The 22,344-nt window shown below is 39.8% G+C and overlaps 1 protein-coding gene across 2 annotated transcripts; it reads left to right on the top strand.

Moving 5' to 3' along the window:
• The first annotated feature begins 11,883 nt into the window (after positions 1-11,883).
• Positions 11,884-22,344, top strand: LOC133904680 (uncharacterized). 2 transcript variants are annotated; one of them, XM_062346154.1, is made up of 16 exons: positions 11,884-12,214; positions 12,656-13,677; positions 13,784-13,965; positions 14,078-14,310; positions 14,392-14,460; positions 14,848-14,920; positions 15,040-15,196; positions 15,289-15,580; positions 15,830-15,944; positions 16,044-16,207; positions 16,379-16,453; positions 16,534-16,936; positions 17,361-17,419; positions 17,709-17,766; positions 17,893-17,935; positions 21,592-22,344. In XM_062346154.1, exons 1-12 carry the CDS (start codon positions 11,969-11,971, stop codon positions 16,720-16,722), a joined length of 2,817 nt encoding a protein of 938 aa, XP_062202138.1. In that variant the 5' UTR covers positions 11,884-11,968; the 3' UTR covers positions 16,723-16,936; positions 17,361-17,419; positions 17,709-17,766; positions 17,893-17,935; positions 21,592-22,344. The 2 variants fall into 2 exon arrangements, with proteins under 2 accessions (XP_062202138.1, XP_062202137.1); XM_062346153.1 differs by lacking the exon at positions 17,709-17,766.

The raw sequence follows: 22,344 nt of genomic DNA, 5'->3' as shown, positions 1-22,344 counted from the left end.
AGTAATTATTAACATGCAATTTCAGTTAAACATAAATCGTGAAAATTAAGGTTAAGTGGTGCTTTGTGAAGGAACTTACAATATTGCTATGAAACATAGGACTGGAAATAATTTTAGAAATTATTCCATGTTAAATGAGGAATATTAGTGATTTTTCCCAAATTTTTGGGAATGATTTTGAAGGCATAACAAATTACCACAAGTTAGAAAAGCTTGCATCTTTGGAGGATTTTAGATTGAAAGTGGCTCAAGAATTATGGGTCAAACTAGTTAAAATGGGTTAAATGTGAATTATAGTTTTACACAAAATTTGTTCCATAAATTTTGGACCACAAGAAGACTTACAAATGAATTAGAAAACTGGTAGAGGTATTTTCTTCAGTCGGCTACTGTTCATCACCCATTCCTCCTCTCTGCTCTCTGGTCGGCCGTCGTTGTGGACTTTTGCAGCCATCGGCCGGCCACCCATGATGTCAGCACAATCTTTGTTAACCCGAGCTTGGATGCCGTCCTTATCCCCCCCCTCGCTGCTCGCTTCTCTCTCCCCCACTCTCTCGTTCGACCGAGTCCAAGTAGAGCTCGTAGCATAGCAACCCGCACGCCGCCGGCAAAACCTCGCGCCATCGTGCAAATCCATCACGCCCGTGCGCCTAGGAGCATAAAGGGAGCCGGTCGAAGCTTCCCCAGGCCTTTCCCCACCGAATCCCATCCCCTCCCGGCCGAATTTTGGTGCGCCGGCCCTTCTTCCCCACCTTCGGTCGCTTGCTTCGCCACTCCACAGATGACCCACTGCCACACCGCGTCTCTGTCCAATCCAAACCCGTGGTGAGCTTCCTTGTGCCCTCGTGGGTCGTTTGCGCGCGTCTGTTTCCTTTGGGCCCGACACTGACATGGCTCTCCACTAGAGCCGAGCGCCACTGCCCATGGCCGCACGTCGCCGGCCGTGCTCTGGTCGGGCCCAGTGGCCGATGAGCACACCGTTGGATCTGTAGGCTCGCATAGATGGTGTAGGAGCTTTCGGTCGAGTCGGTTTCGCCGTCGTTTCGCCGCCAACGTGCTTGACCGAGCCATCGCCGTTGATTGCCGCCGTTTGCCATCGATGGCCACCCTCCGGTCGTCACCAGTGACCACACACCCCTCAGTCAGGTCCCCCGCATCATTCTAAGGCTCTTGCTACCTTCCCCAGTTGATCCCCACCGCTCCTTCGCTGCCGGTGAGGTCTGGCCAGCCGTCGGCCTTGGCCACCCACGGCTCGGTCGATTTTGACCGAGTCAGCAGCCCCCGGCCCCACTACTCATGTCTATGGCTAACAGGTTCCCTGGTGTAAAAAGGATTTAGGCCTTTTAATATTCGGTAAAGCCAGAAAACGTGATTTTGAATATTGGTTTAACTAGTAATTCGGATGAAAGTTGTAAAATACATAGATAATAGAATATTGCTCCATAAATAGTGAAACTAATTTTGTTAGCTTTGTTTTATCATGATCTACATATTAAAAATACTAGTAGTCATGCATTATGTGCCAAGATTTAATGGTTTAATGAAATATGTTTAAGCTTCATTAATTCATAACTAAATATTGGTAACTCCAAAATTGATGAATCAATTTTGTTAATCTGGTTAATTTATGCCTTGTTCAGTAAAAATGCTCACACTCTGTTAAACATAGTTACCTTTCTATTTAGGGTTAAGCTTGGGTTAAGCTTAATAAATCCATAAATTGTTAGATAATTAACAATAATCCAAGTGAAGAGATCTTGAGGTTTTAAACTCATGGCACAATGCATTTCATCTCCACTATTATCATACAATGTGGAGCATCCGTCTTTGTACGTCATTCATGCTCATCATTGCATACGTTCTTCATTAGTGAACGAAGGTCCAGAGCATGACGCGAGTGTGATCGAGGGTGACACCGAGGCACACCACTTCTGCGAGTTCTGTTCGGAAAGTATCGGCCAAACCCTAGAGCAACAAGTCAAGTATCTAAGCATATTGCACCCTTAGTTCAAATTAAATGAAGTCTAAAATTAATAAATTTTGCTTTATGTATGTTTGCATGTGTTGAGTCCAGTGTCAGATTGATATGGGTAGAACCTATGTTGATGCATTATCTCTACCTTGACTTATTGATGAATTCTTATCCTTGTAGCCTTGATGATATAGTTGGTGCCTAGCTTCAAGGTTTATTCGAAATGCTTAGCAATGCTTAGGTCCTCGGTATAAGATGAGCGACGGTGCTGCCGTTGTTCGCGAGCTTAGAGCTTAATCATTATTCATAGATACAAAGATGAGGTTGAGATGTGAGATTGAGGCGAGATGTGGGCGGTGTTAGGAGTATCTTCTGCCCAGGAGGAGTCCTCTGAGTAGTTCGAAAGAGGAGCCTGAATGCTATAGGCCGCTTGCATAGTTTAATGTCGTCCATCGGTATAATTGGCGCTAGCACTTTCCGTACTCACCACATGCTGATCTAATAGTAAGGTAAGTCGATTATCATATGCCGTGCCGACACTTGCTTTGCAGCTCTATGACGCGTAAGAGAAAAAGAAAAGGAGAAGCAAGGTGGCAGGGAGCCGGAGGTGGCAGGGACACACTCGCGGTAACCCCAGTGCCATAGGGGCATTACAAGTGGGTAGTTCTAGGTATGAGAAAGGTTGACACAAGTATCCCTTTGTGTGTGCTTTCGCGAGTAGCACAAGCCAAATGGTCCTCGAGTCGTGTGGGTAAAGTTGTACCCCCTGCAAGGTGTAAAAATAATTCGAGTTGTCGCGTTCTCGGTCATGAGCATACTATTGTTTCATTTGTATCGGTTGTAGAGTTTACGAATGTGGGATAATGTTATGGTATGATGGAATTGGTTGGTAGATTGTTGATGAGATACTATAGTTCCTATACATACATATTCAAGTTGTGGTTTATAGGTAGAAGGGTAGTTGTTTTGAGTTAAATATAGATGCTCACATCTAGGTTGCTTACCGCATATGTGTTACTTAACCTTGTGGCACACTCTTGCTAACAGCTCAATGCATAATTCTTGGAGTCAAACTATGTATATGTGTTATATATGGTTTAAGTCTTGAGAGTACCTTTGTACTCATGCCTGCGCTTTCAGGTTCTGCTAGTGAGGGTGATGAGGTGTTTGGCTACTTCGTGCCCGCCGATGCAGGTGGTGGGCAAGAGTAGTGTATCCTACTCTGATGAGACATAGCTTTTGGGGTGGAGCATAAGGGAATATGACTCTACTCTCCTTTTGTTGTTGTTAAGGTTTTAATCTTCCGCTGTGTAGTTTCTCTTTGTGTAAATAGTTGCAAATGGTTGCATGCTTAAGCACTTGTAATATAACTACTTGTTCTTTCTTAAGTTATGTTGTGATATACATGTTGGAAAAGCATGTGTTCCGATTTTAGTCATAAAACACGTGCCAGGACTACCGGGATGATATTCTAGTTAATCATTGAGGTTGTGATTATGAATAATGATCCTTCTGATGATTAATTAGAATAATGTTTGGACGGTTCCTCACAATAAGCTATATATATCCATATCCGATCCGATTATATTCATACCCACCAGTTACCACATACCACCCTAGACCGTTCCCCTCCTCTCGGCTCTTCTCCTCTCCTCGACTCGGTTTGGAATGCAAAAAAAAAAAACCCAATAATAATTCACTAGAGTGTCATGTTATGAATTAGATTCAACTCCTAAATTCACTACACTACTCAATAAGAATTCTTCTAGTTGCACGAAAATTAAGGCTCTTTCCTTCTCATGTGTCCCTGTCGCTAAGATAACATGAAATGGCACCCTCATTGTTACTCTAGTGCTAGAAAATTCTTGCGCTCCTTCTCCTATTTCCCTCTCGTCGACGGCTGGTGGTATTCTGGTCCAACGTCATGCATTGCACTCGGTCTCACTAGCAGATCTAGTAGAACATTCATTGTCAATCCAATCCTTTTCGGCACTTCCCAATGAGATAAATTAATGTTATTGATGACCTGCAAGAGTACGGGATCGCACGTACTTTTACCAAGGGTATTTTGATGGTGTCAACTAGGCGCACAAAATATAACCGCAATTGTATGGATCGGTTGTAGCTTTTCCCTTAGGCTTCATTTGGCAGGTGGGGACATTTTGCAAAGTAGAAATGACCCAAGGGGACGAGGGTTTAGTCCCTTACTTGTTTGAAGCATTTGTATGATTTGTATTAGTATGGATTACTTACATGAGGTAGTTGTGTATATATCTTTGCGAATATCTTATGAAAAAAATATATATTAAAAACAAATAAAATTCAAAAGAAAGGCCCAGGAAAATCTGAAACAACAATAAAAATTCTAAGAAAATTAGAAAACCCTAAAAAAATCAAAGATAATCAGGACAGCGAGCATGCATTCTCATACTTGAACAAATGACAATGACAAAACATAAAATATTTACATGAATTCAAGTAATGCATTTCACTAACCCTAAAAGCAATGTGAATGACTCAAAACATTTCAAGCAGCTAAGAAGAGAGCTCTGCATGATAGCAGAATTTCCCAAAAGCATTTTATGCACATGTCAAATAAAGTTGCAAACTAGTTTGCTCATAACAAAAATAACATTCATCTTTACGATTATAGCTTTACATCATGTTCTGTCTTGATTGATCTCAGGAGAAAATAATTACAATGGGAATATTTTTAGATCTACTTCTAAGGATCTCGACGAGTTCTCTCGTGTTCTAAATCATGAAGCTATTATTGGATGAATCTAATTATAACTCAAATTTAATGTGGATCTCAATGGGTTATTTCTACTTCTATCCGACTAGGCATGCTTCATATTACTTATCCGGCTTTTAGCTTACAACCTTGATTTCCTTTTTTCCCTCCCCTCTTAGGCATACCTTTCACACCCCAAAAACCCTAACTTAGTCATCGAGCATGCATATGCATCATGGCATCATGTTTCATGCTTTAGGTTTTTGTTTAAGTGCTCAAAGCTTTTTGAAATGGTACGTCGGCAAGTGACTCGCATTTCCACTATATACTTATGAGTGGGGATCGTTTTTGAAGTAGCTTAGATAGCCCAAAACCATTTAGGTAGGAAAGGGAAAAATAATTGGTAGAAATAGAAAAAAGAATGAGAACTTTCTGCACATGGCCCAGTCAGCGATCTAACCAGGCTTACCCGTGGTTTGACCATCATGACTCAGAGGCACCCACATAAAACCCATCGACCACCTCACTCACTCACTCTCACTCACTTCCCACCCTGACTCAAAACTGCAAGAGAAAGAGGGGAGCTCACCTTGACCACCGCGACAGCCGAAGATCGATAGAGAAGACTTCCCTAAGCTTCTTGAAGCATCTTCGAGCTCCTTCCCACCGTCTTCCTCACCGAAGAAGCTTCCCCCACATCCTTCTTCCACCTCAAGGCCAAGCACCACCCTGGAGTCTGACCTTCGAATTGAAGCCTCACTGGAGGCGGCCAACCGTCTAGAAAGCTTCCTCACACCAAGGTAAGACTTTCCCATCATCCCCGAGCTTGAATCGATCCCCGTTAGCTTAGACCCAAGATCCACCCTTAGCCATGGACGTCAACCATGTGGTCCTCGAGTTTGGCCTCATGTATGTCGCCCAAACCACCCAAAATGAACTCCGCTAGTCTTGTAGAGTATTTTGGTACCATCCTTGGTCGAAGGCATCACGAAGCCTTCGCCGGTGACCTCATCGAGGTGCTGTCGGCCAGGCCCAGTGGTCTAACCACCACTTGTGCTGGTCTAACCACTGGGTAGGGACTTGGCCGGTTAGACTCAAGTTCAGGCTCCATAGTCAAGAGTCAAACCGCCACTTTCGCCGGTTTGACTGCTAGACCCTGCAGTCTGATCGCCATGGCTACTCAGTACCATTTTTTCTCTGTTCGACCGCCACTCATCCCGATCTGATCGCCAGCTACTCAGAATCCACTGAGCTTAGGTTATCTCATGCGATGTTTAAACCTTTTCTAGCTTAATTGATTAAGCGTCCTTTTGCAATTGTTTTCATGATATGACATCACACCTCGTTTATGATCATCCATCATAAAGCATATCTATTAGATCATTCTTTTATTTAATCGATGTGTTATTCTATTGATTAGAGAGTGATGTGTTGATGGTTCAAGAAGTCAAGACCGATATCGAACCGGGGGCGTACATGAGCGAAGCAACGTAAAAACAAGGTAAGCATCTACCATATTGCACCTTTATTTTACAACGGTCATGTATCTGAACTTGCTATCATTGTATGGAATAGTTGCATTGAGTAAGTTTCGAGTTATGAAAGACAAATGGGTAGATCCTATATTCTTGCATTACTTCCTTGCAATTGATGTTACTGTATCCTTGTAATTATGGGTAACGATGAGAATAAAGTCTAGTGATCGATAAATGCTTAATTATGCTTAGCATATCGGTAGAAGTCGAGCGATTGATGCCGCCATCGTTCTTGAGTTGTAGGATTGTGATACAAACTCTGTGATGAAAGTTATGCCAATGTGGTAAGTGTGTTGGTTTACGAGACTTGAGCGGGTGGTAGGGACAAATGAGAAAGGGGTCTCGGATGTCATAGTTCCGCTTGAGTTGATTAAGGACCATTCCGATGTTTGCATGTGCCCAACACTTATTGTACTTACCACATATCCGTGTATGGGATGGATGAGCTGAATATCGTATGTGCGTGCATCAACTAACTGTGGCCCTGTGCTGTGTCAAGAAAAATAATGGTGTGGAGAAGTTTATATTGGGATGGAGAGAACCCTAGGAGTGTCAAATGGGGAAGAGCCTCGACAGAAACTAGGTATCCTTGATAGCGTAGGCATGGGCCAGTCTGATGCAGCACATATGATAAAGGTTGTCATGAGGGCCGAGAGGATGGACTCATGTCGTGTGGGTAAAGTTGTACCCCCTCTAGGGTTGTAAGATCAATTTGAATTACCGCACTCTTGATCATGAACATGTTTGGTGTCCTGACATTTTGTCATAGAATCATGTGATGTTTTTGAGATGATGGTCATGCTCACTGGGGATGAGTATGATAGGGAAAGGTTGTTGTGATCCCTTTAGGTTGATCACTGGTTTAAGTTTACTCATTAAGTTATGGGTAGTATTTGAAAAAGAATAGGGTCGTGTCAGTTGAGTCGTCTAAGTCTTCATACTTAGGTGCGCACACATTAAGATGATTAAAATGGCATTTGAGCAAATGTGTTAGATTATAGCTTAGTTTTCTTGCCACCATACAAAATCATTATCCTTCGAGTTGGGAATATATATACCTATATATGTAAGTCTTGCAGGTACCTTCGTACTCACAGTGCTATCATTGCGTTTTTGTTGTAAGTGAGGACAAGCTGGTGTTTGGTTACTTTTACCCTGCTGATGCCGGCGATGGGCAAGAGTAAAGCCAAGCGGCACGAGACTGACCCCGGTGATGCTTAAGGGCAAAAGCATCATTGGCTTCTTTTGTTATTTTGTTGTACATATTTTTTCAATGCATTTTAGATGAACATTGTACTAGAGATGAACTTGTTGTAATATAGTTTTTAGTCCTGTTCTGATAAACGATGTTAAACCATGTTGTAATATAATTTACACTTATTGTACCTTATTATAATGAATGTGTTGTAAATGTACATGTGAGATCTTGACAGGCATGTACCAGGACTACCAGAATTGCACTCATTTTAATCGAATGGTTGTGCGATGGACGGTTTAGATGTGTGTTAGTATGTGGCACGTCAGTTGTTGGGCGTGTGCTAACTCTCATTTTTATAGTCGGTATGTTCGATTAAGCCAAATGAGATTTAGATGGCTCTCACAGTACCCTCTCTCTTCCTTACGTAGTCAAAATGGGGATGTGTGCTATACTTAGAGTTTTTGAGTGTAACATTCATGGATTATATTGCTTATGAATATCTGGAAGACTCCTTCCTAACCAAGGATGATTTTCGTGTAGAACATGATGAACTACCTAGAATGTCAGCACATACCTTGTTTTCCTCGTGGTGGTTATGAAACCTACCATATTGAAGGACACATGTACGATGATGATCAATCTTCAAGATATACCATATTTCTAGTAAATCATTAATTACTAATTATTAAATAATCATTAGCTAACCTTCAAACTCTGCTCAAAAGAGGATGATTGAAGCATCTAGGTCCCTAATTCATGTTTTGGTAATTAATGATAATAAGAAATTTGTGGACTAACATATTTATTTGAGTTATGAAAAGATTAGTCATAAAGGTGTTGCGAAGCTAGAAGTAGCATGTGTGGAAAACAGGAAAATAGCTAGCTCAAAGCAAATGCATAATTGTAGGATATTTTCTTTTGCTAGTCAAAAGAGATTAGAGAAGAAAATTGACCGGATTGATAGGATAAGTATCATACTATTAAGAAGGATTGATGTGCATTTATTTGAGATATCTGTAGTGCCACAATTGCTCAAACTTGCATTTCATATAGAGTGGAAAATTTAGTTTGAGAGAAACAAAATAAAGATGACCTTTGGGGTATTTCTAAGTTGCAGTGGTCTGACCGCCGGAACAGCTGGTCTGACCGTTGTATAGCAAAGGATGTTCTGTTCAAGTTTCAAGTGTCGCAGTCTGACTGAAGGGCTTTGCCGATTTGGCCGCTGAATAACCATGTTTGAGATATGTTCGGACCTCAGTACTGGTCTGGCCGTGGTGCGGCCTGGTCTAACCGCCAAGGGAACAGGGAGGTTTAGACCGTAAAACTTAAAACTAAACCGTAAAACTATATCATTTAATTACCCCTCTATACATCTATCAACACCTTAAAGTAGTATAGGGCTTGCTGAGTACCTTCTGTACTCACTCTTGCTGTCATTCAAATGAGAAAGCCGAGACCGACTTCGCCGGAGGTGAAGGTGATGATGAAGAATAGTCTTAGAAGTCGTGCTTGCACCCTAGTTGCTTGTAGCTTTGGGTCTTTGCTTTCTGCTGTATTTTGTTGGTCTCTCAGCCAAGTTTGTAATATACAATATGTGTTGCAACCTTTTGTACTTTGAACCTTAATAGTTATGTATAAAGTTTAACTGTGATACTATAATTGTTATACTGTGTATATTAGCTACTTGATCTAGGAACTGATACAGAAGGTACAAGAGATCCCAGGATTGGGGTCTTACATATATATATTTAACACCCAATGCGTTAAATAAGGATTTTCCGTACGTCGGTCTTTTCGGTTTCAGGATGAGTGTTTTCCTGTTTTGTAATAGAGATTTTGCGATTGTCAGTTTTCCTGTTTTATAATGTGTGATTTCCGATTTTGTAAAAGAGATTTTCCGAATGAGGGCTGTTTCGATGAGTTATATATATATATATATATATTCTAAGTGCTTGTATCTTCTCGCAGAGCTATCCCCGAGTGCCACCAACAAGAGAGTGTGATACCTTCTCAACAAGATCACAGTGGACAACTGGGATGACGTCCTAAAAGCTCTGTGCGACTTGCCTCCTAAAGCAAGGGAGGCAAAATTTCAGGTAATTTCCTTTACCTTTATATGTTTTTCACATCATATTTCAAGTTGTAATTTGTTGTTAGTCCCTATAGGATTTTTTCTCAAATCGAATCGACCTCAGGCCTCAGGGACCAGCTCAACAAGACAATTCGACCAAGGAACCAACGGTAGGGGGGAAAGAGTACACGGTCTCCTTTAGCCTAAGGTAGCCCAGTTCGTGTTATCCCTGCTCCAAGCATTAGGATTCTGCCTGAGGTAATTAATCCTCAACCACAAGTCCCATGCATTCGAGGTTAAACCTCACATTGTGAAGTTCAATGAGTTGAGTGGTCTTCTTTTACTGAACAAATCCAAAAGGACTTGAGCTTGTATTAGGTAAAGGCATTAAGAGAAGTAGAGGATGCCTCGACCATGACATCATTGCTTCTAACAGAGGAGTCGTTGGAGAAAAGACCCGAGGTGAAAAGCGTCATTTTGGCAATCCTCGACCCTAAGTCCAGCGCACATCCTACTGACTTGAGAATTCTTTCCCTTGAGTTGAGAGTGAAGCCATCCCTTAAGTTTAAGATCAAACCGAATGAGCTAAGTTACATACCTCATTCTTTACTCGAGTCTCTTTCATTTCCAATTTCCTTATCGATGTTTTCTTCGTAGTCGTGTGGCTCCGAGCTCCAAGAATGTTTTACAAAGTGCCTCAGCTTGTGGCATTTACCCCTAGCTTGTGGATTTGGTGGACAGGATGCTTTGCAAAGGTCATTTTATTGATTCCATTCATTCTTTTTATGCGATATGATGTGTTTGATTGTCGATGTCGCGTGCTTGTTTGCATTGCTGATCCAAGAGATTGTATAACCCTGTGCGCTGTTGCGCAACACCTGTGGGTGGTAGGGGACAAGGGACAATCCCATAATACTTGTGTCATTGTGGTTTTGGGCATCAGCAGGTGCAGAGAAATGATTTCTAGGAGCAAGTACAATAACAGAGGCCAAAATGAAAGTGCTGCTCCAACGTAGATAAAATAGTTTTCCTTTTTTCAGCTTGGGGAGGAAATCGTGCGTGGTTTGTGTTGCCACCATTAGAGAACCATATTGCCTACAGGTTTTATATTGTCTTATTTTTTTGGTTTTGGCTACAGAATGTTAGCAATATTACAGTAATGTGTGTGTCTGTATGTGTTACTGCATTGACTAAATATAAATATAGATAGAGTTGGTAGATACATGTTTTGAACAAAATTTGGTCGCCCATTTTTTGAGAATTCATTTCATTCATCCCTAGCGAGTTGAATAGCAGTAGACACAATCAGTGGTGGTGCGGGCAGTGGTTAGTGGAGTTGGTCCCTCCCAGCGACGATTGACTGAACCTCCGTCTAATGCTTACTCCTAGCCAAAATGAAAGCTTGATGATGCTTTTTTACCAGTCTCTCATGTATTTAACTCTCTTTTTTCAAACAATTAAAATGCATAACATTTGCAGGCATGATATTTATAAATAGAAACTAAACATCTTCACCTAAGACTAAGACCTGATAACTTGACAAAAACAAAACCCAAACCATTTAACTAACCAAACTGGCTAAAGTATTATTGAGAGAACTATGTATTTACATATGGATACTGATACGTAATGCCATGTGATTTTATATCTCTTTTCAAATATGTTGCGATGATTGAGTACTAAAAACAAATGAAGCACACGAGTGAGTAAAAATACTCAGTAAATACAATTCAGAACCTAGAGAACAGCACATCACCAAAATCAACGAAGACCGAGAAATAATGAGGTTTTCTTTTCTTGAAAACAGCAATAGAACAATAGTTTATATCTGAAATAGATATACATGAATATATCATTGCATTTATCGGTAAAGCCGAGTAAGTGAAGTCAACACTCACTCACAGGATACTGAACATAAGAATAAAATTGTATCTCCGGTATCACTGGCACTTGAATGAAATGTAAAGAGATAACTTAAAACTTGATCATTTAGAATGAACATGATAATAAATTTGAAACACACGAACATAAGAAAATACGAATATGGAACGAACACAATTCAAAAGGATCAATAAAATATTCAATGAGCGAATTATACCATAACACAGATTCGTCATGCACTTGTCCTAATCACGGCGAGAATCTAGTTTCACACCATTAGCACCGACACTTCTTAAACCCCATAATTTGTCCGAAAAATCCACATGACTATATATCAAGTGCTGAAACTATATTATTCATCAAAATCCCAAAAATCTCAGATTCTATCGTTTTTGGGGAAATGGAACCAATAGTCTGAGTTGCTCATCGAATTTAAGCTCGACTAACCCCAGATTTGAGGGCAAATTGTTATACATAAACCGGTTCAATAAAGCAAAGGAATTATTGAACCGGATTTGCTATGTTAACAAACAGGTTGTCGATTCGGCATCGAGCAGACCGCCTCTAACCCTAACCCATGGCCGGAGGCGGAGAGCCCTCCCCGGCCAAGCACTGCCGCTCCCCCGAGGACGCCCAGCCCGACGCATCCCCCAAGCGCCACCACCACCGTGGAACCCACCGCCACCCTTCTCCGGTAGCCGTGGCGGCAAACTCGATGGAGGATGACGAGGTAGAGGAGGGGGAGATACTCGACGATGCTGTCGCCGCTGCTGCTATGGATGTCGATGCAGGTTCCGCCGCTCCACAAGCTTCCCTTGCTCAGGTATATCTCTCTCGCTCTCCCCTTTATCTCGGCGCTTCATAGTCAAGTCTTCCGGCTTGCTCATCTGTTCCGACGTTGTCATCTCAATTGCTCTCAGAGGGAACTGCATACGCTGGTAAATACATCTGAATACTAACCAATAACCGCAAGCAACTATGGTCATATCTATCAATTATAAAAAAGCCTTTTGCAGTCTTGTCTTGGTACAGCCAATTCTGCTGACTTTTTTTCTCCTTGTGATGAGTTGAATTGCACCTGAAAATTGAGTAACTATGCATCTCGTCATTCAGGTGCTGCAGTCTAACTGGGAAATTAGTGGCGCATATCACATTCATTTTTTTTGCTATGTCGTTAGTTTTACGTGGATTTCCTTTTGTTGTTTCTCCATTGCATCACTATAGATGGGAAGCCTACTTACTGTTTGATGTATTGTAAATGCAGGAGCCCTTTGTTAATGGTGCTGATACAGACTCAAATGCAGATGCAACCAAGTTGCATGCTTCTGCTCTGCCTACTCATTCATCCTCAAAAAATGAAGGGAAGTCGCTTCACAGTGCCCGTGAGTCTGAAATTGGAGGTATCCCTTTAAGTGATGTTGATGATACCAAAGGATACGAACAAAGTCAAAGCATCTCAAAATCTCCGCAATCGAGAAGCGGGAAGGGAAGGAGGCACCGAGATGGCCATCACACTTCATCTTCTAAAGATTCTCATTCCAAAGATCTCTCTAGAATATCTCCTTACTCAAGGCACCACAGTGAAGCACATGCCAGAGACCACTCAAGGTCCAGGGAGAAAGGTGCTGAAGCTAATGGTTCGCGCACAAGTCTAAGGGTTGATTCTGATCCTGACAGCAATGACCGGAATGGGAAGTCTGGTAGACATGTGACTAGGAGCCGGGAGAATGAAAGAGAAAGGAGTAGCAGCCGTGTTGTTCGTGATGGACATGGTGATAGGCACAATAGGCGGGAAAGCTATAGAGATGATCGGAGGCACAGCAGCAGCGTAGTACATAGAGGCAAAGTCGATTCACATGAAGCTACTTACAGGCACAGAGAAAGAAGCAGCAGTCGCAGTAGATCTGACCAAAGGGAAAGTGTACGTGTTCATGATGAAAGCCAGGAGAGGGAAAGACGGACTGGTAGTTCAAGGCATAAAGATCATGAGAGGAGGGATACAAGTAAGGATTGGCATAGAGAATCTGATAGGGCTGACAGTGCACGCGAAAGGGAGAAAGTGAGAGATGATTGGGGCATGGAATGGCAAAGGGTTAAGGGAAGTGAAACTCATAGAACGGGAGAAGGACGGGACAAAGTTAGTAACAGTGATAGGCACAGGGATTCTACACGCTCAAAATACAGCACGTTTGATGGTTACAAAGAGAGGCCAAGATCCGGGGAGAAAGCTAGAGATATTGGCCATAAAAGTTGGAGATCTGAAGAAATGAAGGAAAATTCTTTCAAGTAAGGCGTATTTCACACAGTTAACTAATAGCTAACCATCCTCCTTTTTTCTATTTCGTTGTTTTTGTTTTCTGGCACTTCATAGTTACTCTTTCCTTGATGTTAGGGAAGAAGATGAAGAGGAGTACCAAGAGAAAATTGAGCAGCAGTTAGCAATACAGGAAGAAGATGACCCTGAAAAAATTAAAGAGGAAGCAAGGAGGAGGAAAGAAGCTATTATGGCAAAGTTCAGGCAGCAACAATTGCAGAAGCAGCAGGTGGAATCTGTACCAAATAGCAATGATGAAGGTAACTTGATTAGCTAATTTTGAGGTTCACCTAATACAAGACTAATACACTTTTACTGTGCTATGCCAAATTAAATTAATTGCTACTGAGAGATGTACTGTTGCTTGTACAGAAGTAAGAGCAATGGATAGAGATGAAATGGCACATCTGAATGAAGATAATGATAGCAGCTCTATGGCCAACAGCGAAGCTGAAAATAAGCATGATTCTCCAGAGGTATTTGTTGGCGATTCAGACTTCACTGTGGGAAAGTCTCCTGCTCGCAATGGCATTTTAGCTAGCACGGGATCATTGGGTAATGAGAGGATGATAGGTATTTCAGGTCTTGGAGAGGGTACCCCCAAGGTAATTGTGTTATGCTATCCTGCTAGATAGTTTATATGAATTCAGATCATCCAGAAAATTTATACTATTTTAAATTTCCAGAGCGAGAGATCAGCTGATATGTTTTGTGATGACATTTTTGGGGAATCACCTGCTGGAATTCGAAAATTGGTATGTATTCCTATCCCTTCTGCTACTTAGAGGTCCTAGATATGAATTCTTCTTTTGCTGCAAACTGTTTTCATGAACTATGTGTGCTTGTAAGAATTATTAACATGTTAGTAATAGATTTTCAGCATTCAAGTTGTAGTTTTTCTTAGAAGTCTTCCAGAAAGGGGACACAGTTTAAAAGAAAAGTGCCATACTGTTCTGATCAAAAGGCCTCGGGAAGGGATAAAACATGATCCACATGTTAATTCGTCTGAATATGTATCATTTACGTGTCAAACTAAAAGAGGTCAAATTTTGAAGATGGAACACTGCTCCTTGTTTTCCCCCCAATCTTAGATACAGTGCCCATCTTTTGTTTACTCAATCTTAACTCACTGTATTGGACAGGGCAAGGATGATGGTTTGCACGATGAGAGAAATGCTATTCATGACAACTGGGATGATGCAGATGGTTACTACAGTAAGTTTCTGCTATCTTACACTCACTTTTTCTTGTCAGTTTCTTTGTTTTGTTTGCGATCAAACTCTGCTCATGTGCTACCCATTCATTCATTTTCTCCTTTTTGCAACTCTATGCAGCTTACCGGTTTGGGGAATTGCTTGGTGGCCGTTATGAAATCACAGCAGCGCATGGGAAGGGTGTGTTCTCAACAGTCGTGCGGGCAAAATATCTTGAAGCTGGGAAAGATGATCCCGAAGAAGTTGCTATTAAAATTATTCGCAACAACGATACAATGTAAGTTTAGCTCCCTAGATGTATTTTTTCTGGCGATATTTCTAGTATGTAAAATAAAATAGGACCATGTAATTCAATATTTGGTTATACAGGTACAAGGCTGGTAAGCAAGAGGTTTCAATATTGGAAAAACTTGCAAGTGCGGACCGCGAGGACAGACGCCACTGCGTGCGGTTTATTTCTAGTTTCATGTACCGGAACCATCTTTGCTTAGTTTTTGAATCTCTCAATATGAATCTTCGTGAGGTATTAAAGAAATTTGGTCGTAATATTGGGCTTAAACTGACTGCGGTGAGGGCATATTCAAAGCAGCTTTTCATCGCCCTGAAGCATCTGAAGAATTGCAAAGTTTTGCACTGCGATATAAAGCTAGATAATATGCTGGTATGTCATCTTCCTTAGCACCATTTTATTTATTTTTATTGTGTTAAACTATCTTCAGTTGTCTTTCTTTTAGAATTGCTTGCATAAATATATTTACAGATTTAACCACTTGATACATAAAAAGTCGAATTTTATAGTTATGCTGTCATTTTATCCTTCCATGTGGCACAAGCACACTACATAATTGTAAAGATTATCGAGTAAATGTCCTTTTTAACTGTGTCCAACTGTCCATTGCTTGTATTTTAGGTGAACGAGGCTAAGAATGTACTGAAACTATGTGATTTTGGCAACGCTATGCTTGCTGGAATGAATGAGGTTACGCCTTATCTTGTTAGCCGTTTCTACCGGGCACCAGAGATAAGTGAGTTTTTTCTTCAATTTGTACCTTATTTCGAAATGTTGTCTGTACACAGGTGTTCTATTCGAAATGTATTTCACTTAACAAATTGTTTTCTTGCAGTTCTCGGGTTGCCCTATGACCACCCGTTGGACATGTGGTCAGTTGGCTGCTGTCTATATGAACTTTACACTGGAAAAGTCTTATTTCCAGGTTCATCAAATAATGACATGCTCCGGCTTCATATGGAATTGAAGGGTCCCTTTCCTAAGAAGATGCTTCGAAAGGTTAGTTCTCATGCTTGAATCATTTATTAACCTTAAAGAATGAAATGCTCTTCCTTGTGTTGTTGTAAAACTGCAAGCTTGCATACTTCTCGTCTAAAAAAATCGCATACTTCTGTTGAACTCTGAGTGAACATATAAATACTGCTCTAATTGAATGTTTCCATTACATAGGGTGCCTTTACGATGCAACACTTTGACCAAGATCTCAATTTTCATGCTACCGAGGAGGATCCTTTGACAAAAAAGGTGTCTTTGTAACCATACCCTCTTTGCTATTTTCTGTTTGGATTATTTGAATTCTGTATTCATTCTCCTTTTGTTTGCAGGCTGTGAGAAGGTTAATTTTGAACATCAAACAAAAGGATATTGTTTCTTTGATTTCAAACTTTCCTGGCGAGGATCCAAAAATGATATCCAGTTTTAAAGATCTTCTTGATAAAATATTTGTCTTAGATCCAGAAAAGAGGATAACCATATCACAAGCACTTAGCCATCCTTTTATCACTGGCAAGTGAAAATAAGATGTTGATTCCTCTTGACATTGTTGAACTTAGCATCTACCTTGTAAAATACAATTTGGGTTCCTGTTGTCTAATCATCGGCATTTCTGTCTTGTGTCCTGGGAGCTATGAGATCAGAGTACGTGGATGAAGCATGGAAGTATGGAAGAGATGGCTATCTTGCAGACCTTGCTGCATGCACTTATCATTTGGATATGTTCTGTTGCTTGTAAGACAACTAGCCAGTTGGCATTCCATTCCCTGTATACATTATTTCCTGTGGGTTTACAAGACATACATGAAAGTCCGCTTCATTTCACTTAACAGTTGTGCTTACTCGGATGACTGACAAGCAAGGTTATATGTGTAACTCTGTTGCTTTTACTGGTGTGAGCAAATCTTTGCATGTGCTTGGCATACTTACACCAGGCACACTTTTTCATTTGTGTGCCTGCATGTACTCTGCTGATGTTTAAGATTGCATGCCCGGTATGCTTGGCCTCAGGCATTTACTTATCTGGAGGTGCAATGCACCAGATGTTTGTACTGCTTGACAAGTTGTTTATTTAATATTAAAACAGGCCTTCTGTACTATTAATTTGTTTCTACATCTACTCATGCGTTTTAAGATTCTAATTTATTTTTTGATTCAGGATTCTGCCAGGGCTCTGCTGTGTGCACATTATATATTCTAAAGGGCCAACATAAGAAGGTACCCTGGTTGATATCTGGGTAACTTAGTGTGTTTGAACCCATCAAAGTGGTTTTGTTTGCTCTTTTGTAAATTGATCATTATGTGATTAGTTGGCTATATGAGTTATAAGTTGACAGAGTGATGTCTGTATTTTTTTTAATATAGAATGTTAGCATTCTTATGTCCTGGACACTTGGTCTTTTCATTAATGTATACATGTTTGAATCTATACATAGTTTTGGGGATGGCTATCAGAAAACCAAATTTTAGCAACCCAAAGTTTCTTATCCCGATACTCCACTTGTAGGATAAGTTGTGGATGGACAAAAAGTAAATGTATGTGAAGTGATTAAATACAAGCACATGTACTAACTCTACCTTTTATTTTTGCATCAAAGTATTGTTTTTTTCCTAATTTAAATTGTTTGCTTTCGTACATACCCTCATATGGAATATCAATTGAAAATTGGTTTTGCTTTTATGTTATCGAGGTCCTGGGATGGAGATTGCTGGACCCTCTGCTCACTTGTCATGGTAAATCCTTTCGACTCAGGATATGTTGTCCTTCCAATTTATTCTTAAGAGTTCTCACCTAATGTTTTAGAATGTTTGGTACAGAATGGCTGTCTTTTTTTTTTTTTTTAAATTTTGTCGACCTTTTGCTCTTTTTGTAATAGGTGTCTTTCTAATCTTTAGAGTGATTCAGTAAGTTACTTGAATCAACTTTTTGGCATTCATTTTAGGTTTCATGAAACATTAATCTACTTAACATTTTTTTATTCTATTGTGTGGTTATCAGAAAATGCCCCATAAGCTATACTTCACCTTAGAAGTTCTTTTCTCTATCATGCAATGAAGTATGTGAAACATAGGAGAATTTGAGTTGTATACAACAAATATAGGAGCTGAAAACGTCTTACTGAGCCTAGTTATAGAACCAAGGACCGAGCGTTCGTATCTAAGTTAACAAACATGAGCAGCAATGGAATAGCTGTATTTGCTGCATGATGAGAAATGCTGGTGGCATTAGATAATTTTATTTTGTTATCGGAAGTATTAAAGATCATTATGAACTTACTATTCTCGTTTCATTCAGTTGGATTCCTTAGAATGCTATTTGTCAGTTAGTCAGTTTGAACCTAATGCCATCCATAAGTGGGCATGTGAAAGATAGTAGTGTTGAGGTAAAGACTTTCTTGTGTTGGATGAATGCAGTTTTGTTAGACTTATTTGCTATCTGTAGTATTTAAAAAAAGAAGAAGCTGACCTGGGTAAACCTAGAGAACAACTGAATATGGATGTGGTTAAGAAATTGCAGGCCTATTTCAAGGTTGGTGCCTTTCTCAATTTTACAGAGATGATAGTGTTAACTGTTGACATTTCTTTGTCAATCTGTACCAGTTGCTTAGGAATTATTTTATTTGATAGCAAAGCATTTAAAAAAAAAACCCACCCCTGCGGAGAAAATTTTAGGGAAAATTGCAAAAACCCACCTGCAACTTTGGGGGTTTGTCAAAAGCCCCCCTAGAACTTGTTTTTTGTCGATCCCCCTACAACTCTTATTTGGTGTCAATACCCCCTTAGCATTGTTTGACCACATGATATAGTGCTTGTGTGATTTCCAAAATGACAACGTGGCTTCTAGAATGATTTTTTGTAGTCTACTTGACCATTAAATTAGATCTGCCACTCTGGTTTTGCACACTTATATAGGATGAATATTCAAAAGTATGTGAATAAGGAGCCCAAATAATGAAATGCTTGCTCAATTAAATGGTTCCAGAGATGTCGGAAGCTAAGCTAGGTATCGCTACGCCACCCTAGTAACCCTATGAAATCACACATGCACCACATGTGCAGTCAACAGTTATAGGGTCTTTTTTTTTGACAAACCCCCAAAGTTGCAGGTGGGTTTTTACAATTTTCCCAAAATTTTATTAGTATCATCCCAGCTGGATATTTTTTTTTCCTGTATTTTCATGAAACAAAAAATCTGCTGTATAATATTTGTATTTAGCCTGGTTTGTACTGCTATATCAGGCATGTTAGATGCAAAAAAAAAGAAGTACGCTCTTAGAATTGCTGTATGAACATGGAGGGAAACAACACATTCTCTATTGGCCAGAATGAGACATTTTTTTACCTTATGTTTTGTTATTAAAGACTCGTTCTTGTTAAGCAGAATTCAATAAGGAAAATGTTAGTAATAGCCTTGCTCATATTTTTTGTATGATTCATTTGTTTTGATTTGATTGCAGTTTGCTCTCTGTATTTATAGCGTCTATTTGTATTAGTGATTTTATTGTGACTTGAGAGGGTTTCTGGTTGCTTGTCTCCAGTTGTAGGAAAAATATTGGAATGATAATACTTTCCGCTAAAGTTTGTCAGATTTAAAATTGGGTATTTTATTCATGAGTGCTTCATGCATATTTTAAATAGTTCAAGACCTGTTTGGTTTTTACTGTAAGGTTGCCAACTTACCCAACTCGTCTAACTTGTGGTGAACAAAAACGACACTACAACTTAAGCAAAGCCTAACAAAATCTTGCCACTGTTCTAGTATCTATGACCCGTGCGACCTAGTTATAATGGCATGACTAAATTGTCGATAGGAACCAAACACTTTCCTAACATGCATAACAAAACCGTGGACTGTAGTGAAGTTCAGCATCCAACCAAACATGCCCTTAGATCCATATTTCATTGTTGTTTTTGCAACATCTTGAGTCAATTTTTCTAGTCATTTGGCTGCTTTATTTTTACCAGCCAGTCAGTCTGCAAAAAGGAACCTAATTTAAATTATCACCGTTTCTTTCTGTTACTAGAGGAAGGAAGAAACACCAACTTTTCTTGCCTCCATCCAACAGTTTGCACAATTAAATTACCATTTTTTTGGATTGGATCTTTGGCATCAACTTGTAGGATTTGCAGACTTCTCTACCCTCAAAATTTGGTTTATGCGAGCAAGAAAATTTTGTCTGTATAATGATGCAAGAGGCAAATATTTTGTAGTAGTACATAAAAATGCTTTACACATCTCTTAATATCAACCACTTGGGGACACTGCCATCCTGTTTGCCAGTGGGTATTCCTCCAAATTTGATCTTTAGATATTTCCTTACCGATCCAGTAATGGAAAACCACAAGCTGACACATCGAGAAACATGAGTACAGTTATGCAGCAGTAACTAAGCAAAACAGTTATCAACTAAACGTTTCCTCTGCTGGAGGCTGGAGCATATACTTAATTGTAAAGTGCATTGTATCTGTATTCAGTCCATGTGACAATTGTCATTATAAGCTATCATTTCTATTGATACTATTTGGGCATTAGTGACACGTAAGGTCTAATCCCTTTTATAAGTCACAAAGGGATGCTGCAAATGTCTTGCCAATAGAACTGACAATATTTTCCTTTATATGTGTGCTATAAAGTATAAATCCCAAGAGAACTGTATAACTGTTTCCCTGAACATATATGCTGGATGTTTATTTGTTCTGCTGTTAAATTCCCTCTGTTTTGATACTTCCCGGTTGAATTTTAGATTAATAACTGATAACGATACATGTTTTTTTGTGACCATATAAGATTTATTTGGTGGAAAGTGGTAGTGGTAGTGTAGAAAATGCACCATCAGATTGTGTTCCTTTCTATGTACTTGCATTAAGATTATCTCATCATTAACCAACCTTGCTTGTCTGCAAGCGGTATCTGTATATCTCTGAAATTTTTATGTTATTTCATGTATGTTTGTTGTTTTTAATGGTATAGTATTTCATGTATGTATAGTGTTTTTAATGGTATAGTATTTCATGTATGTTTGGTGTTTTAAATGGTATAATATTTCATGTATGTTTGGTGTTATGAGCAGGAAAGCTTGTTATCTTAATTTTCCGGTGCACAACTCTTGGAGATATAATCAATTCCTGAGTTAATTTTTTTTGTCATCGTTGCTACATCAGTCCTTTTTTCATCTTTTGTGCATGCAATGTTGCAAAACTGATTGATAATTTACCCCCAGACTGCCAGCATTGCATGAACAACTGCCAACTGCATCTACTGCTTCATTAAGGGCTCTACTATTAAATTTATTGATGAATTGACATTTTTACCCCTATATGCCTAGCAGCATTAGCATAAGCAATTTGCTGACATGTTGACATACCTGATGCTATGTGAATTGTTGCAGTTTGGCGAGGAATGTCAAGAATCACGCCAACAATGTATCATTGAATCTGTAGCGTATGTAATGTACCGCAAATGAAGTAAATTGGTACAATGAGAGATTACCTCAATGGCAGCGCATTGGGGGCTCCATTGCCATACAGAAGGCTCAATAGCAGCGCATTGATGTCTGACAGTTTTATTATTGGGTCATTTGGAAAAATGCCATGAACAGTGAAAATATCACTATGTCAGTGACATATGAACAGTGACATTTTTTTTTTTTTTTTGGTTTCAGTGGTATTTCCCTTTATTTATTCTAATGCTGCAGTAGCCTGTCAGTTGCTGCATTAGAGCACGAACATCCTTTGGCTGGGAGAGACAAGTGAGTTAGCAATGGTGCTTAGGGATTTAAGCATGATTATCATCAATGTTAGGGTTTGCTACTAGTGCTAATTTTATTTTAGGAATAAAATTAAATGTTTTAGATTATCTATGTGCTCTTAGATTACTGATGAGACGAAGCGCAGTTACAATAGCTAAATTGGTGGTTTACCAAGGCTGACAAAACGGTTAATGTCTTGCAATGTGACTGTACATTTATACAAGATGAAGGGGAAGTTGCAATTGGGGAGACACCCTTCCCAACAGACAACCAAGGATGTCTTTGTTGACCATTGATACATGGATTGGATCGAGAATTGTCTATTCACATGTAATTTTCATCAATGGACATCGTTTTCTTGAGATAAATTTATATTGACCAGTTTAGTCACTA

The sequence above is a fragment of the Phragmites australis genome, chromosome 22 (assembly GCF_958298935.1).
Source record: "Phragmites australis chromosome 22, lpPhrAust1.1, whole genome shotgun sequence".
NCBI lineage: Eukaryota > Viridiplantae > Streptophyta > Magnoliopsida > Poales > Poaceae > Phragmites > Phragmites australis.
The sequence above is the reverse complement of the archived record's forward strand: the minus strand, read 5'-3'. Positions and strand labels throughout refer to the sequence as shown.

Coding starts and splice junctions, on each gene's coding strand:
- LOC133904680 (XM_062346153.1), top strand. CDS start 11,969: ATGGCCGGAGGCGGAGAGCCCTCCCCGGCCAAGCACTGCCGCTCCCCC. Junction 14,461..14,847: donor CTGCTGGAATTCGAAAATTG/GTATGTATTCCT, acceptor TGTATTGGACAG/GGCAAGGATGATGGTTTGCA. Junction 16,208..16,378: donor CTAAGAAGATGCTTCGAAAG/GTTAGTTCTCAT, acceptor TCCATTACATAG/GGTGCCTTTACGATGCAACA.